The sequence below is a fragment of the Ammodytes marinus genome (genome assembly GCF_949987685.1).
Source record: "Ammodytes marinus genome assembly, chromosome: 6".
Taxonomy (NCBI): Eukaryota; Metazoa; Chordata; class Actinopteri; order Uranoscopiformes; family Ammodytidae; genus Ammodytes; species Ammodytes marinus.
This window is the reverse complement of record NC_137235.1, coordinates 6,025,066-6,042,390: the sequence shown is the minus strand read 5'-3', so window position 1 is coordinate 6,042,390 and position 17,325 is coordinate 6,025,066. Positions and strand designations below refer to the sequence as shown.

Genomic DNA, 17,325 nt, shown 5'->3' with positions numbered 1-17,325 from the left:
AAAAAATCCTCATTTCCTCTGAGAGTGATTAAAGCTCAGTCGAGCCTCTTCCAGACACAGTGAAGAGCAAATCTATGTCTCCTGCCCTCCACCCCTCCCTCTCCTCCCCCTCTCTCCTTCTCCTCGTCTCATCTCTCTGTTCGATTGGAGATCAGATTGGGTGTTCGGGTTTTTTTTTTTTCCTTTTCCAAATCCAATATGCCAGGGCTGGTTCTGAGTGAGCGACTGGTGTAGGCGATAACACTTACCGGCGTTGAATATTGCACCGACCTGGAAGGAGAGCTCAGAGTCGTGCTCAGCCTCACATGGGTACACTGCCTTGGCTTTCCTGCCGGTGACACTGAAAAATGAAGGCAATCAGTGAGCTGGCGGAGCTTTGGGGGCGGATTACCGCACAGTTCAATCTGGGCCCCGGGGCCTTTTGCGTGTTGGTTCATTCACTCACTAGCCTGAAACAGCAGAAACGGGGCCAGGCTTTGGAAAAGTAAGCAAAAAAAAAGAAAAAGTAACCAAGAGAGGAGCCAGGGACCACTACTACACACTCTTGTCTTGCTCTATCTCCCGTCTAGACAGACTAAAAGCGAGCGAGTCAAAACACACCCACATGCACCCCCACAATGAGATGCAGCGCTGCTTTTTGTAGCAGGTTATTTTGTACAGCCGGAAAAAAAAGGCAGGCACACATCAGGTCCGCGCGGCAGACAACCATCTATGGTTGAGATCATTAAAAAGTGGCGGGGGGAATTGTAAGGTATGTTTTTGTACACAAACAAGAGGTAGAATAGAAATGTCTCTCCACTGTGCCCGGGGTTTTGAAAATTCACATTTGTGAGCTTTTGAAGCCGCATTTGAAATCAGTTTGATGTAAAAAGAGCGCCGTCAAAAGAACCCACATTCACCGCTCTGCAAAAGGTTAGTAAAAAGGCGTATTTATTCCATTGCTTTCCCCCCCAAATTCATAAAAACTGTTTGCACAGAAAGGTTGTTTTGCCCAACATTGTAAACCGTTATCTCGACTGCCAGCAACATTACCATGTAGAAGTTGTGCCTTCACCACACGATGCCCTGATAAATATTTCATATTCTCTCTGCAGAGCAGCAACAATGTAGGATGAGAGAGGAGAAGGGAACTATACAAACTTACAAAAAAGTTTGTGGTCACAAAGTTGTCAATTCGACAATGTTCAGCCGAGGTTTTTGAATTTGGATTTTTTTGGGAAGAATGCACTCTCGTGGAACCGCATTTTTGGAAGAATGAGGATTTGTGTTTATACGAAAACTACATTAATGGATTGCGAATAAAATGGCTCGCCTGTTTGTAATTCCCTCGCTAACATCTGAATGCACTAGAAATGAATTCATCATTTAGTCTCAATGGTTTAGAGCAATATATGTGTATAATGGGAGCAATGCACAGTCCCTTCCAGTGTGTATTTGGGGTTTGACAGAAAAGGGGGGGAGAAGGTTGCTGCCACCGCATGTAGCCAAGTGCTCGTGTTGCATTAAGATCCCTCAAAGGTAAACCAAAGTGAATATGTGAGAAAGGCCCCGGAAAAAAATATATTGATGTGCTCGTGGACGTTAAGAGGGATTCTGTTGAGTGAACAGACCAGAGAGGAGGGAGGAAGAGAGTGACAGAACGAGTGAGTGAAAACTGAAAGTGAAAAAATCCCATAGTGTGTGTGACATTTAACCAGCGTGTGAGTGTGAAAATGACTTCGCCAAACAGGAAACCAGACCAAAAGTTGAGAAAAGTAAAGTAAAGTCAACTACAATGATATAATGTAGTCAGGGAGGGAGGGAGGGAGGGAGGGAGGGAGGGGGAGGGATCCAAAGAGAGGGAGCCATGTCTCACCTCTCCTCCGGCTTGTCTTTGTCGGTGGTGGTGGTGCCGGCCGGTTGGTTCTCTACTGCAGCGGAGATAGAGGCTCCTGCTGTGGGGGCCCTGCAGAAAAAAAATAAAAATAAAATACACCTTAGTCCCCATTTTAGTTTTGTTTATTGTCTGAAAAACACACATATTTGTCCTGAAAAGTGGAGCATTTGAAGCAAAAAAAAAATTCCCCACCTGCCACACAAAATGTAAGAAAGGCACTTAGAAAAGCAGTGTGAATGCGGCCTCATGTTAGAAAAGTGTTGGACCCGGTGGCTCTTCAGCGCAGTGGAGAAGACATTCACTGGGATAAATAAAGGCTGTTTTGATACGTTGTTGAGTATTGGCAGCAGATACAGTAAGTGCAGGAAACAAGAGCAAGCAGGTGAACTGAACTGAGCAACCTGTTGTTATGGAGACAAGGTGAGAGAACACAACTCTTAACACCATTCCAGAGAGAAATCCAAAGCAAAAAAGTGATTTGGACAACTTCCACAACAGTTTTAACTGGCTGACACCAGATGTTTTGCACATTCAGTCAACGCTTGTTGTCGAATATCGGTGAATATCTCCTCACAATTTGCCACCTGTCCGTATTGTATATGAGCTGAAAAATATCTAGTGTTAATACACAGCCTAGACTCTGTAAACTGGTATTTAAACAGAGGGGACCCACCGTCGCTAGCAACATGCCCCGTTTACAGAGCCTAGGCTTTGTATTCACCCTGGATTTTTTTCCAGCGCACATACAGGTTGTTAGGAGATATTTACTCATTTTGCCCACCAAAATTATCCAGAATCACTGACTACACCTTTACTCTCATGAGGTTAGTGTCAAATCAATGCCAGCTTTGGTCCAGTACTTTGATAGGGGTAAAACATTTATATTTGAATAATCACAATATCGCACTTGACAAAGAAAGAATAAATGAAGCATCTTATTTTTATTCTATTGTACAACAGCTAGTTACAAGGGAGGGGCGGGGGGCAGGTGGACTTTGAATTCCCATTGTGTGCAGGTTGTACATTTATCCCAATAACAAGGACATCAGGCTTTCAGACATGAAATAATCCATTCCACTCCATCTGCCAAAGAGCTTCTTCAAAAGAGAATTGGCTATCGACAGTAGTCCGTATTAACCTGAAAGGTAAGCATCAAGAGCTACTAAGCTGGGCCGTATTTTTTCCGAGGGTCTGGAATTTAAAGTCATACAAAGAAATCTATCTGACCTTCCGTATTATAGTTTTACTAAAATGACTTGAATTGTCAAACCCCCAAGGGAGTGGGATACAGAATGAAGAGACGCAAACAAGTCATGAATAAAACATAAGGTTTGAATCCTGGAGGAATACTCAAAACATGTGCCAGTTGTTTGCTTTCCTTTTGACAACAGCCAAATGTAAAATTGTAACCGTGTGCAGTGTGACACGAAAAGAATGGTTACTGATACAACAATGTTTGACTGGAGACGAAAGTTGCTTGAAACTGAATACATTAAAAGCCGCCATAACGCAAAAATAAATTATTTTCCCCATCTTTATAATGAATGCATGTTAAAACATACAGACACTGGTAAGGGGAAAGATGTGAACAAATCAACCATTATTAATTTGGCCCAAGGGATAACGGAACAGTTTGGTGAGGATGACATCAGTGCAAATCATATGCAAGAGTTGAACACCTACGGCAGAATTCGGTGCAACGTGTTTAACAGTCCATTCCCCCCACCATCAACAGAACTCAAAATCAGTGAATATCTTTAGGGGGGGAAATTGTGTTTCTGTTGCAGGGAATCCAGAGACACTGCAGGGCAAAGCGCTGGTCAATTTAAAGATGTTTGGCTAATTTGCTTCCATGCCATGTCTTCCTCATAAATAAAAAGGTTCCACATGTACATTTAGGTGTTTTATTTTACTGTCTGTTTGCGTCTGTATTTTTCTCCTATTCAACCATCATTAACTGCCTTTATCTCAACATGACTTTTTTTCAATACTCTGAACCAAAAATCGCAACTTCTAAAGCACTTACATCTATAATTTCCATAATCATTCTTAGCACTATTCTCAAGGTTATTACAGAAGTTATAAACTAAAACTATTGTTTTCATGTCAGAAATCAACTGGCAAAGTTTCATGATGATATGTACTGTATAACTTGAAATGTACCCTATTCACCGGCAGTGTCTCACCTTAAGCAACCACAGGCTTTATCTGTTTACAGTAGTGGCTGTGCTTTAGTGATGGGGCCAGTTAGTGTGTGTCCGACCTACAGGGTGGAGGTAGGGGTCCTGGTAAAGGCAGAGTGGAGCAGCGGTCTACGCCAGGCTTCCCTCTGTGTTCCATGCCTGCCCCAGGGCCAGTGCTAATACACTACATAATGAGCAAATTGCTCCTAGCTGCCGCTCCCATAGAGACGTTAATAAAGGCAATTAGAGGGAGCAGCTGGGGAGGGGCTGGAAGGTTGGGAGGATGTTGTGAACAGTGGTTACTTTGGCACCGGTGAGAGAGAGAGAGAGAGCGAGAGAGAGAGAGAGACAGAGAGAGAGAGAGAGAGCAAGAGAGTCAGAGAGAGACTGAAACAGACTTAACATGGTAGGGGATCGTATGTGGACATAGGTGGAGGTGAACACACAGTACTGGGCTCACTCATTCTACATCTCTTCCTCCCTTCATTTCTCCCCCCTGCCTCCCTCGCAGTGCGCCTGTCCATCCCCAGTGGTGGCTGTGTTGTTCCGGCCCGGCCTGACTGTGGGTGATTTATAGCTCTGCAGCAGTGTGGGGCCACTGTGGAGCTCAGCTGCTCCACATCAGCATGGGGGGATAGTGCGCTGCAGTGCAGCAAATCCACTCATTAACCTGGGAACCAGACACAACCACTGTCCGCCTGGGTCACAGCCAACACTTCACCCACCTGCAGGCCAACCAAGGCCAAACCCACCACAATATGATAACATGGGGGGATGGTGCAGGTGCATGTGCCTTGTATGTTTTTAAAAACAAATGTATGTGGTTGTATGCTTTTTTGTGGCTATGCACAAAAAAGCCCTAGGGACTGGGATTGGATATAAGTAGTAGCTGTAAATGCTGTGATGATGTACATCACAGCATGAGATTTGTTGTTCAGGTGTCTACATGGTAGCATCTGTCCCTATCAAATAAACATGAAATGAATGAACAAGTTAAAATATCTAAACTGCTACCTTCAGTTGAAAGAGGATTATACAGATCTGATAGATCTTTAAAACGAACAGATAATGATACTGTATATAAATGATTAAAGACTAAACATGGTATATCTGTGAATGCCACGTGGCTGCCCTAGAAACTTGTTAAATGTACCAGAGGTAAATGGATTCATCCCAAAATTGCTTTCACAATTATAGCTAAGCCAAACCGAGGGAAATCGTTTGCCATTTATATTCAACCAAAATAGCATCAAGCTTTGAATTGCTCATCCGTTGTTTCTACCCATCACAGACCTAGCTAAGCTTCTTCTATAAACATGATTACGTACAGTGAATGAGGACTGTGCGCTGTGTGTCAAGCACACATGAAAGTCTGCTTTCAGATGGTGCTAATATTTGTTTTCAAGAATATTAGGTTACACGTTGGAAGTATTTCATAAATGTATTAGGCAATTCTTAAAGCCCATGTAAACCCAAATCCACAAAGTACCTCCAACTATGTCATTTGGGGATTTAGTTGCATGATAGTTATTCCAAATGAAAGATATTGTCATTTAAGTTTGAGAAACTTTACAGAAATTTGGTTTAGATGAGGCAGGGATATACTCTGGTTCTTATGACACAATAAGTATTTTGAACCAATTACGGGAGTTCTCCGCCCAAGCATCCTATAAAAACATTGACTATTGCCATGGAGACCGTTTCAGTGCGGCCACGCCCACACAGTCCTGTCAAACGGTCTAGCAAAAAAGACGTTTGTTTTTTTTAAACTACGTTTTATAATATTTAAGTACATTTATTTTCAATCTATTTTCTACAAAATTGCAAGCATGGTATTCCAAGTTGAAGGGGAACTGGAGGTCTTTCGGTCATCTATTTTAACCATCGGGGTTATATCACATTATCTCACGCTGCCAGGTTAGTAGCAGGGAGAAATTCATCAACAGTAGTGGACGGCTGCTTCTCATTACTTGAGGAATGTCAGCCTGCAGCATCCAGGAGTCATCGCCCCTGGCGTGGCGCTAACACAGGGATGGAGTGGGGCTATCCACTGTCTCTCTGCTAAAGGGAGAGCGGCAGCAGTGGGATTTCAGAGCGATTTTAGAAAGTGGGATCAAACATATACAGCCCGAGCTATTCCCGCCCAGCCACAGCTAAGTTTGGGTGGGCAGGAAATCAACTTCTAAACTCTGATCCACCATTTTATGATCCACAGCTGTCTGTGCCTGCGACAGAGGGGCAGAGGGAGAGAGAGAAAAGGGAAAAGTGACCAAAATATATAATTTAAAAAAATAACCTCATTGGGCAGGATGTTGGGGGCAAGAGCACCTCTGGGACAAGCTGTGACTGAATTTACGGAATAGAGGAGAAATGAGGCAAGACATGGAAAATGACGGAGGCGATAAATCACTCCGCAGTCCACCAAAGAGTTATTGCATGATATAGTGAGTCAGGGGCGCATTTGTGTATGACCAGGCAGATTTTTTTTTTGCAGCAGGAAACTGACTAATATATGCTGTTTTCCAGGTGCACTTTTTTTTGAGCTCGCCAGAGAATGCAAGATAATACATTTCAGAGAGTGGCTGGAAGTAATCTAGCAATTGCCCATCCCCTCCACACACTGCTTTTTTTTTTTGGCTCGGGACCCGGGAGCAACCGAATCCCTGGGTTCCGGGCCAGAGAGGTGCTGTGCTAACAGGTCTCCACCAATCTCACACGCTAAGATTTACGAGCGAACAAAACCAGGGCGACACACCCTGTGACATATGGCGCAAGTCTTCATAAAGGGGACAGCGGCCGCGGCTATATAAGGGTAAACAAGATGAATATCTCCCCAATGTCAATAGGATTTACACGGCCAACGCTCGGCCACCTGTCACCCAAACAAATAAGAGCTGAGATTTACGACCTCCTCCGGCTTCCTGCTCACTCCTTCCGTTGCTCCAACATGATGCCACATATGTGGGAAAGAAGCACAAAAAAATAAATATCCGCAGGGTGAAAAAAAATAATAGGAGTTGGTTACATAAGTGATTTAGAGCCAAGTGTGTATTATCCTACAACTTAAGAGAAAACACTTGCTACGCTATCAACATGCCTACACACACACACACACACACACACACACACACACACACACACACACACACACACACACACACACACACACACACACACACACACACACACACACACACACACACACACACACACACACACACACACACACACACACACACACACACACACACACACACACACAGGTGGGCACACACCCACAGAGGTCACATCAACATTGTCCTCTGTCAAGTATTGAGGTGGTGGATTTTGTTTTGTTTTGTTTTGTTTTTCAGTTATTTTCCACTGATGGAGAAGGACAAGGGGGACAGTGGATGTTAAAAAAAAGAAGTCTGTTTCAAGGTGAATCTGTAGACATGACACAGCAGAGTGTCTAACATCTGCAGCATAACCCAATAATTCATCTCTCACATCAGCATTCAAGACAAGTCACAGGCTGGAAACAACAGCAAGGAGCAAGGACTTAGGGTAAGGACAGACAGGGAGAGCCAGGCACAGGCAAAACAACAAGCTCCTGAAGCCAGATATTTACTGGTACAAGTGACACCGAGGAACAACAGTTCATATTTGACAAATAGCATAAATATGAGCGCTGACACAATCAATGTATTTAAATATATAATATAAATTCATATGGTGTTTCATTTCTAAACCAACTCATGTATGATAAAGCATAGGGTATATACAGTAGTGTAAAAAAATATTAACTTTTGCAGATCAGAGGTTATCATAAATGATTATAGGATCATAGGAAGGAAGTGAGTTTCAGAGTCAGTTCCCGATGTTGAAAAATTGACTCCTGTTCTTTAACAATACTGACACTGTTTCGTCTAGCTACACACTCTTTCTACCAGAGTGGAAAAGAGGCAAAACGGTGCAGCATTTCCGATGTAATAATCTTCCAAGGAAGGAAGGAAGGAGGGAAGGAGATTTAAGAGCCACTATTTTCAGGCTAATATTGGAGTGTGTTCATGAAAGGAAGATTTACTCATAGTTATCTGTGGAAAGGAGAAAATGTATCCGGTAGTGCAGGTTTGTATCAAAGTTATACTGTAGTATTGGATTCATTGTATCCAGCCCATGAGAGAAATGTTAACATTTTATGATGAAACTGAACAAAATAAACAATTACTGTTTCAAAAATAAAAGTCTTACACAGATATAACTGGTCTTACTGAATCAATAATCCAGATTTGTAGCCCTAATAACACAAATTAAAATTATTACCAACTTTACTGTTACTCATAGTAATTAGAATAATGACAATATTGCCAACACAGAATGCAAGCGCATACAAAGGTAAATAAAACCAAATGAATCTCCTATCTATAGCCCAATATCACAACTTGCAATTTTCCCCCAGTGGGCTTTACAAACCGTACAGCATTTGGCAGCCTCTGTCCTATGGCAATGATCCCTAAAATAAAATAAAATGGCTTTACATTATATTTTATATGTACTAGTATGCCTGGGCAGTGTCCGTGTTCGTGCTTGGAGTCATAGCTGTGTAGCTTGGTTCCAAACCTATGAATTGCTGCTAATAACTCCAATGTGTTCATCGGTCTGATTATCATCAGGTTATTTTAATTATGAATATTGTAGAATTGATTTGGTGCCCCAGGCCCAGAGAAAGGACTCAACACACAGAGTGCGTCAATATAGCATCTGCACAACTTTACCTACTGCTGTCATCAAAATACTCACTGAATATTTTGGTGCCTTCGATTCCTTTTGCAATCCAAACAATGAACACAGTCAAATGCTGTGAACCAATGTGTGACTTTCCTGTGAATCTACTTACTTGTCTTACCGTCTGCATTTTCAGTGGCACACAGTCACATAAAGATTAGGGATATCAGCATAGTATACCACTCACCTAGAGTTGCTGCCTGAGCTGAGGGCGTTGCTAAGCGGGGCATGGTCACCCTTCTCAGTAGACGTCTCCGAGGCAGAGGCCGACGATGACTGGGACGAGACAGACTCATTGCTGCCCATCGATGTCTCTTCTAGAGCTAGGCTGGAGCCATCTCCCATTGCTGACACTAAGAAGGGGGGGGGGGGGGGGGGGGGAAGCAGTGTTTAGTTTAATTAATGGAATATTTTCATTATTTTTTATTCCACTGTTAAAGGATTCAGCCTATTCCAGTTAACAGATGATACCTCGCCTGATAAAACAGCTGAATAATTGATTGATACATAAGGAAATGCTGCCTCCACAGGGGGCTGTATAGAAATCAGACTGCTGTCAAAACAGGCCAGACTTGAAGTTGCAACCAAGTCTTGTGTTGCTTCCTTGTAATAGTACATTTCTGCAGTCATAGACAGGAACCTAAGAAACAAAAGGGAGCTCTTTTATTTTGATTCTACTGTCAAGTAAAGTTCCTTCTTCTTTAAGAGGCACAGAGGGAACTGTTAATGTTAAAAATTGAGTTTTGTTTAGACCAGTTTGTCTCTTTTTCAGCACCTAGCAAGGCCCTTAAACCAGAAGTACATATTGAATTAATGCAGAAATCATAGTCTTATTGTCACTAAAGTAACACAAATATATTTATATATTATATATACACAAAATGATTGGTATTTTGAACTTTACAGTTTGTTAATCTATTTAAAAGATCCTGTTGAATATGGAGATAATTAGGTGAGATCACCAAACATGATGAAATAGACATTAACTTTACTGAGCAGTAATTGACATTTTCACAATGTATGAAACGACAATGCATCGTGGTAGTATTCAATAGTTAGTGACTAGCTAGTGAACATCATGGAGCATTTAGCATCTAAAGACAGATATTTTTCTAGGAATTTGGTCAAAAAATAGATTATTATAATAGAATAGGTGGCCAAAAACATGACCCCAACAATGATGTAAATAAGCTACAGTTGCTGTCCACAAGTTCGCCATCTCTTCTCAAGAATGGCCTAATAAATAAATACATACATAAATCAGTTTTTACAGGTTTAATTATATCATTAAAAAAATATAAACTGATTTGAAATCATCTCCTGAAATAAAAAGTTTTGTCTGCACTGTTCTCCTACACTGCATATGTTGTAAAGCTTCCTGACTGACACATAGTGTGAGTTATGCATTCACTTACATATGTTACGCCATCGCACCTTTTTTTGCGAATTTGACACGTCACTCAATTGCATACATTAAACACTTTCTTTCCCACTTCATCGTTTTTAAATTTGCTTTAAGCCAGTGAGAGCTGCGACAAGTTTAAAACCATTGGGACAAAAAAAAATAAAAAAAGGTTCAAAACGGATTACTGCTTTCCTCCCTGATATTAAAATACTCTATGGTAAAAGCTGGCGCGGGCGAGTTAAAGAGAGGCAATCTGGTAAGCAGATTTAAATTCCCTTTGTACTGTGGAGGGGAAGGGATTTAAAAAGACCTAGATCACACATTTAAGGATTGTTACGATTGTTTGTCTGTCCAGGTCAGGTGATCAGCTCACCTAATGTACAGGAGAGGGCACCCTATCATTGTCTCCCATGTCATCAAGTATAGGTGAAAACTAGAGCAAGTTTTTTTTTTGAGTATTTGAAAGTAAACAAGGGCACACAAAGTCATAGATGCAAATCTCTCCACACAGGATTACAGAGAGAGCAGGCGACTGAGTTCAGTGTTCAGTAGTCTCTAGGCAACAGCCAATCTGACCATGAGTGATTGGAGTGAATTCATTCAGAGCCCAGTAGGAATCAGGGGTAAATATACCAATATAGCCAGTTCATATAGTTCATATAGAGTACACATAGCTAAAACTACCGTGATGCAGCCTAACACAACAGCCCCGCTAGACTGTTGAGACATTGGATGTAGTTTGTGGTGCTGTTGAACTGAGTCATTTCTACAGGTGTGGTGTACACAATTAACTGTCAAATGAAACACGTGATCTTAAACTAACAACTTGTGTACACAAATGAATACTTTTTGTGCACCCTTGTGCTCTCAAGTTTCTTAAGCCACTATGTGTGGGAATGAAAAATGTCCTTCTGACTCTGGCTCCCCCACTAGCAAAGTAAACAGTCAAAGTTGCTGAGTCTTGTACAAATTAAATTATGAGGATCAGTGACTATACGTTTTAGCCTGGTTCAAGATGAGCTAGCTTCATGAGTCTCTGTCTGCGTAGGCAAATCCATAAAAAATCTCTTTTATCTTTGAGAAAAAAGGTTATGCTAACGGCTAACCTAGCTACTTCTAAACAGCAGCTTCAGTATCTGAAAATGGCAACTGTGGGATGGATACGTCACTGGCTGGCTGATTAGGGAAAAACAAAACCCCAAAAAGAACACCATGTCACGATGAAATAATAAAGTGAAACACAAAATGATAAGTAATGCTGATTCACAATCTGTTATTATGTAATTGGCATTCGATAACGAAACCTTATCTGTGACAATTGTGTTTTACAGGATAAAAGATGGTTTTGTTTTGAATTTGTTCACATCAATACTTCAAGGACAGATATTAAAACTTAACAAGAGGAACTTCTAAAAGTTTATGAAACAGTATCTTTATTATAAATTCATTATGAATGTCCTGTAACGTCAAACAATGCCTTCGCTCGTGTCCCAATCCTCCCAAACTCAGACGAAACGATTTATAGTCGGAAAGCCGTGTTTCCCGAACTGTACTAAAAAAAAAAAGTTTACTTTGCATCGCCATCTTCATTTAAACACTGCTGCTTTTGTCCAAAGAGGCCGCTAGAATCAACAAAAACTGAAAGTTCCTCGTAGCCACTTGAAGTATCAAACTAATTTTCCACTGACACCCGTTGAATTAATGAATATATCAGTTGAAAACTTTCTTGCTCACTCCAATCCAACTTCAAGAGCACAACAAACCATATATCTAAGGTTTCTATAATCATTCCCCCATCTGTTTGACCTTACGATGTACACTCTGCTCCTTTATACATATTTACAGGGAGGCACATGTGTATGTTTCTTACCATTCTGAATGTCTATGGATGTCTGTGGATTGTAGACAGCCAGGGGCCGACTCTGAGGCCTCTGCTTCTTGGACTGCCTTGTGGGAGCGTTGAATGCTGGGACATCAGGTGAGAGGGGGCACCACTCTGGAGCATCTGCAAAGATCTGAACACACAATGGAAATAAGTCTTTACCAAAAACCAAAAAGCACAGCGCAGATATTCCTGGAGTGTTAGGGGCCCTGTCCGGCAAACACGCTTTTTTAAGGCGGAGCACCAGTCTGCAATGCATTCTCTATTGTAGGACGTGCTTGCAGCCGCCTATTAAAAGAGCACCATCGGTGTTTAAACACTCTCTGCGCCTCGCGTTTTTAGGCGGAGCACTCTGAGTGCTTTTTGTTAAAAAGAGTTGAACTTCTGACGAAAAGTGGTGCTCAGCAACGCCTCTTTTTTTTCCAAACGACAGCCATGAGGCCATGTGCACACAGAGCACAGCGAAAAGAGTGCATGGAGCGCTCCGCCTTAAAAAAGCACGTTTGTTGGACACAGGCCTTAAGCAGCAGCAGCAGCAGCAGCGGCATGTCCTCAGGTGACCTCACTTAGTTTTATATGAATGGGGAAAAGGACATCTGCAAACAGGGCATGTGCTCCTAGGGAAAAGCTGAGCAGCTCATTGATTGGACCCTAAAAAAAATGGATTTGAATCATTCGTTTGTGCCAAAATAAACAGGAGCAGCTCCGCAGCAATCTAACACAATCACATCCTGTTGAGAAACCTGGGTCGAAGTTAAGGTGACATTTCATCTTCAACAGAAATTGAGCCACTCTCTGTAAAGAGCGGAGAGAGTAAAATAAACAGGGTTGTTTGACTGGAGGGGGGCTGGCCAACTGGTGCAGCCGGTTTACACCAGGAACATGTTTACATATAAACTTCAGATGTAGAGTTAAAAGAGAATAGGGGGCTGCAGCAGAGGAGAGGAAGTCTCAGCAGAGCCTCGGAAAGGATCACAGACGGAGAGGAGAGGAGGGAGGGAAGAGAGAGAGAGAGAGAGAGTGTGTGTGTGTGTGTGTGTGTGTGTGTGTGTGTGTGTGTGTGTGTGTGTGTGTGTGTGTGTGTGTGTGTGTGGAGAGAGAAAGACGGGGAGGGAGGCGAGTGAGAGAGAGAGAAAGTGGTAGAGAAAGTGAAAGAGTGTGAACGGGAGAGGCAGACGCTGAGGAGGGGGCATGACAGAGAAAGTTTGTTGGAGCGAGAGGCAAGATAGAAAAAGTGAGAAATCTGATATGGCTGAGAGTTTCTGCTGCCTCCCTCTCACTCCCTCTGCAGATGGAGGTGAATGTAAAACAGAGTCTAGCCTCGGTATCTGGGGGTATCAACAGTCTAAGCTCTGAGGGAAGTTAATGCTTGTCTGTCTGTCTGCTCAACTTCCCCCCCCCCCCCTTGCTCTAACACGCTGTACTTTCCAAAAACACTCCTGCTGCATTCTAACACTACATCCCCCCCTTTATCAGCTGGACGATGTAGGGGTGGATACCTCAGGGTGAGTTTTAGGAGACTAGCACTAGACGTACATACACTGTGCTGCTGTGGTTGTTTTAAGCACATTATAGTATACACTGTTGGTTTTACGCCAGGCCCCTACTGTCGACTCTCACACCCCGTTATAGATTATAGAGCTTTGGGTGGAGATGTTAGTTGCAACACACAACATGGACTATTTTATGGATCTGGGGGGAGGAGGAGGAGGAGTGCAGGGTGGATCCCTAAAAGCTTCTGGATTCTACCCAGAGTGCAGTGCTGCCTCAAACTTATAAGAATACAAAGTTATTTCAAAAATGTTTCTCGCTTGACATGGACAATTACGCACCTTTTAGAATCGAGACAGACTACTGACATTTAGGGGGGAGGGGGGGAGTTCCATGATACAATGAACTACAGTGAATGACAAAACTCATAGCCAAAAAATAATATGTATTTTGGCAAGCAAAGGGCCAGTCAAATATGATATAATGTATATAGTAATCTACATTAATCGACCTACTGAAATCGAACAGAACATGTGTGTGTAATCCTGGTGTGAGCACTTAGGGCTCCCCCTATTGGCCAGATTACACATTTCTGTCTTTTAAACACTTCTGTACATTAAAAACTGGGTGAACGGTGCATTGTCCCGAGATTTTAAATTGGTACAGGTCTAATTATCTGAAAACATTATTTTGTATAATTAGCAATAAATACAATATAAATATATATTAAAAAAGAAAACAAAGTACACACCATCTAACATGGTAGAGCATCTGCCCAAAGAAGCTGAATTTAAGGTAGATATGGCAAAACATTTCATTTGAAAGCACACAAGTCTAAAAACAGCCTTAATAAAAACATACAGAGGAGAAAGGCTTCACATCCCCCTAATGACCTGGTATCAGGTATGGAGTATGTGCACTCCTCCAAATCAAATCTCATCCACAAAAAATAGAGGAAGAAACTTCAAAACAATAGAAAGAAAGCTCTACGTGTCTAGAAAGCAGGAACAGAGATATGTTGCAGTGCCAGCACATTTATTATCCTTTGTATCTAGTGATTACACGCCACGCTGGTTGGTAAACACAAAAAGTGCTGCGTGCAGCTAATTGATGGAATGTCACTAGATTCAAATTTCACTCCATGTCACCATTGTGTGGCAACAAACACACAAGTGTAAAAAAAAAAAAACTACGCAAGTACAGTCAATGTAGTAAAACTTTGACCAATCAGAGACAGACATTTTGGGACAAAAAGAACCCTTATCCAATGGAATTACTTATTGTTTCTATTGTTATAGATACTGCACTTATTACTTTCACTACTAGTAGACACTTCCCATTTTCAGGGACTGCTCAGTTTCAAGAGTTTTACTTTGTGATAGTAAAGCCGATACTGCAGTGTGTGTCTTGAGTGTTACCTTTTCATTTTGCTCAATGAGGATCTCCACCACGATGTTCTGGAACTTTAGATCCATGATGGCGGCGACCGTCTCCTCCTGCGGCCTCATTAACGTGGGTCCAAACACTACGCCCAGGTTAGCCACGGTCATCAGATTCTGTTTACTGTGCGCCGCCACACTGAGAGAAATATCAAGTCATATCAGCCACATATTAGACACAGATACTGATATGAAATGCTTAATGTGCTTTTTTTAAAGTTTTTTCTTTTTGTGTATGAATTCTTAGTTTGTGCATCTCATCATCTTTCTTTCTGTCACACAGGCAATGAAAACTGCGAATACATAAGGCAGCCACTAAAAAAAGGGTTGTTTATAGGATTTCACATGTGTGCTCACCACAGTGAGCTCCAGACATTGACTGGTCCTGAACCTACAGTTTGGTCTATTCAGTTCTCTACACTGAACGTAACACAATATCAAAACTGAGAATATTTGAGGTTGCAAACATGCCACTGATAAGGCTTTCCGTATTGTGGAGGGAAAGGAACTGACTTTGTTGTGTTGCTTTTTCCCTGATTCTTGCACTTTGCACTTTAGTGCCCAGGCCTGCGTACATGTTGTGATGTTTGCGTCCGTCACTGTTTGTACTGTTATGTGTTGTCGCCTCTCCTCGCTGTAAACCAATTTGCCCTCTTGGGACACTAATAAAAATCTTGAATCTTGAATCAATGGAAACAAAAACTATGAGCACTTGTGAAAGTGGATATTCAGATTATTGTAACGATATGGTAATTTGAAGTTTTTATAATTTTTTTTTCCTAAAATCAGTCAAATCTGGACACTTTCAGTTGATGAAACTTTGTTCTTTATGGTAAAAAATAAATAAATAAATTGATAAAATAAATCTTTGTTAAAAGAAAGTTATACGGACAGGTGCAGGGATTTCACACTGAAAATATGATGATATGCGGCGCATCTGCAGAGAGAGACAGTTTAAATAGCTTCAAAGGATGCCTTTGAAGACAAAAACATCGGTGACAACTCACATTTATAACATCTCTGAAAACCATTTCAGATAGCAGTGTGAAATTTCTGGCTTTGCTTCCTTCCCCTGCAGGACATGCACACACGCCAGCTTCAGAAAAATATTCGAGTCTCTCCAGTCTGGAGAATTTCACGCTGGATAATCCAAATTCAATTTCAATAGCGCTGCCTTTTTTTTTTTTTTTTTTTTTTTTTTTTTAAACCAGAGCAGGGTTTCTATGAAATAAGATCCACCAGACTTTCACAGCCTCAGGGAAGGGGGATTATTTACTTATCTCCAATTTGCTCATATTTAGTTTATAAAAAGCTTGCTGAAGTAAAACCTTGTAATGTTAGCTAACATTATTTGGTAAATCTTTTTTCTTCCTATCTAATCTCACAAATGGAATGATGCACAATAGTGGTCCATGCAGAGGGTGTATTGAGTCATCTCAAGACAGCGCTTAATTTGAGAGGGTTCATTTAATTTTCTCTTCAATGGTGGACTGCACTATGGTATGCTCAAGAGGTAAGGTACACTACACAATACTCCCTCAACAACTTTAAAAAATGTACAACCAAAAATGGCCTGAGAAAAAGGCAAAATAAATATTAAGATGCTAGCAGTAGAAGCATCAATTTAATTAGCCTGCAGTCAGTGAGAGAGGAGATGGAGTGACAGCAGGCAAGGGGGAGTGAAGAGAGTGGGAGTGAGTGAAGGAGAGAAAGAGAGAGAAAAGCATGTGGAGTGAGAATGAGGAGACAGACAGGAAGTGCAGAAAGAGAGAGAGATATGAACTGAGAGGGAGAGAGAGAGAGAGAAAGAGAGAGAGTGAACTGAGAGAGAGAGAAAGAGAGAAAGGTAGAGAACTGAGAGGGAGAGAGGGGGTGGAGATTGGGTGAACTTTAACCAAAGCTATGAGCACTCACTTGGCCAGATGCTTCATAAGCAGCCCGAGGACTAGTCGGTTCCTCTCCGGGAGTTTGTGGACCAGGCAGTGGACGGCTTGGAGGCGAGACTCTGGATTCCCCACCTCTGTTCAAATGGAAGAAGAAGCAGCAGCACATGCACTCGCGTTAACACCACAAGGACTTATCTCTCTGCTCTTCAGGTGGCAAGCAGCCAAAACATCTGTGATCAAACGCTGAAGAATATCAGCAAATTTAAAAAGAGATGATGAAACACTACATTACATACACTGTTCATTTGAGCGGTGCTTAATATAGAGGTTAAAAAGGTGGAGTCAGTGATTCTGGATGAAGCATTTTGGGCAAAAATCAGTGAATGGACCTCAGGA

At 41.8% G+C, this 17,325-nt stretch overlaps 1 protein-coding gene across 2 annotated transcripts in view; it reads right to left on the bottom strand.

Annotated features, from left to right (window-relative positions):
- arhgap10 (Rho GTPase activating protein 10) overlaps window positions 1-17,325 on the bottom strand; it is a 52,902-nt gene that overhangs the window by 4,157 nt on the left and 31,420 nt on the right. Inside the window, exons 17-22 of one of the 2 annotated variants that reach the window (XM_080029363.1) lie at window positions 16,958-17,063; window positions 15,023-15,182; window positions 12,102-12,246; window positions 9,014-9,179; window positions 1,856-1,945; window positions 249-340 (exon numbers count right to left, since the gene is read on the bottom strand). In XM_080029363.1, coding sequence (XP_079885489.1) covers window positions 249-340; window positions 1,856-1,945; window positions 9,014-9,179; window positions 12,102-12,246; window positions 15,023-15,182; window positions 16,958-17,063 — 759 coding nt within the window. The remainder of the gene's footprint in view (window positions 1-248; window positions 341-1,855; window positions 1,946-9,013; window positions 9,180-12,101; window positions 12,247-15,022; window positions 15,183-16,957; window positions 17,064-17,325) is intronic. The other variant, XM_080029364.1, reaches the window with a different exon arrangement.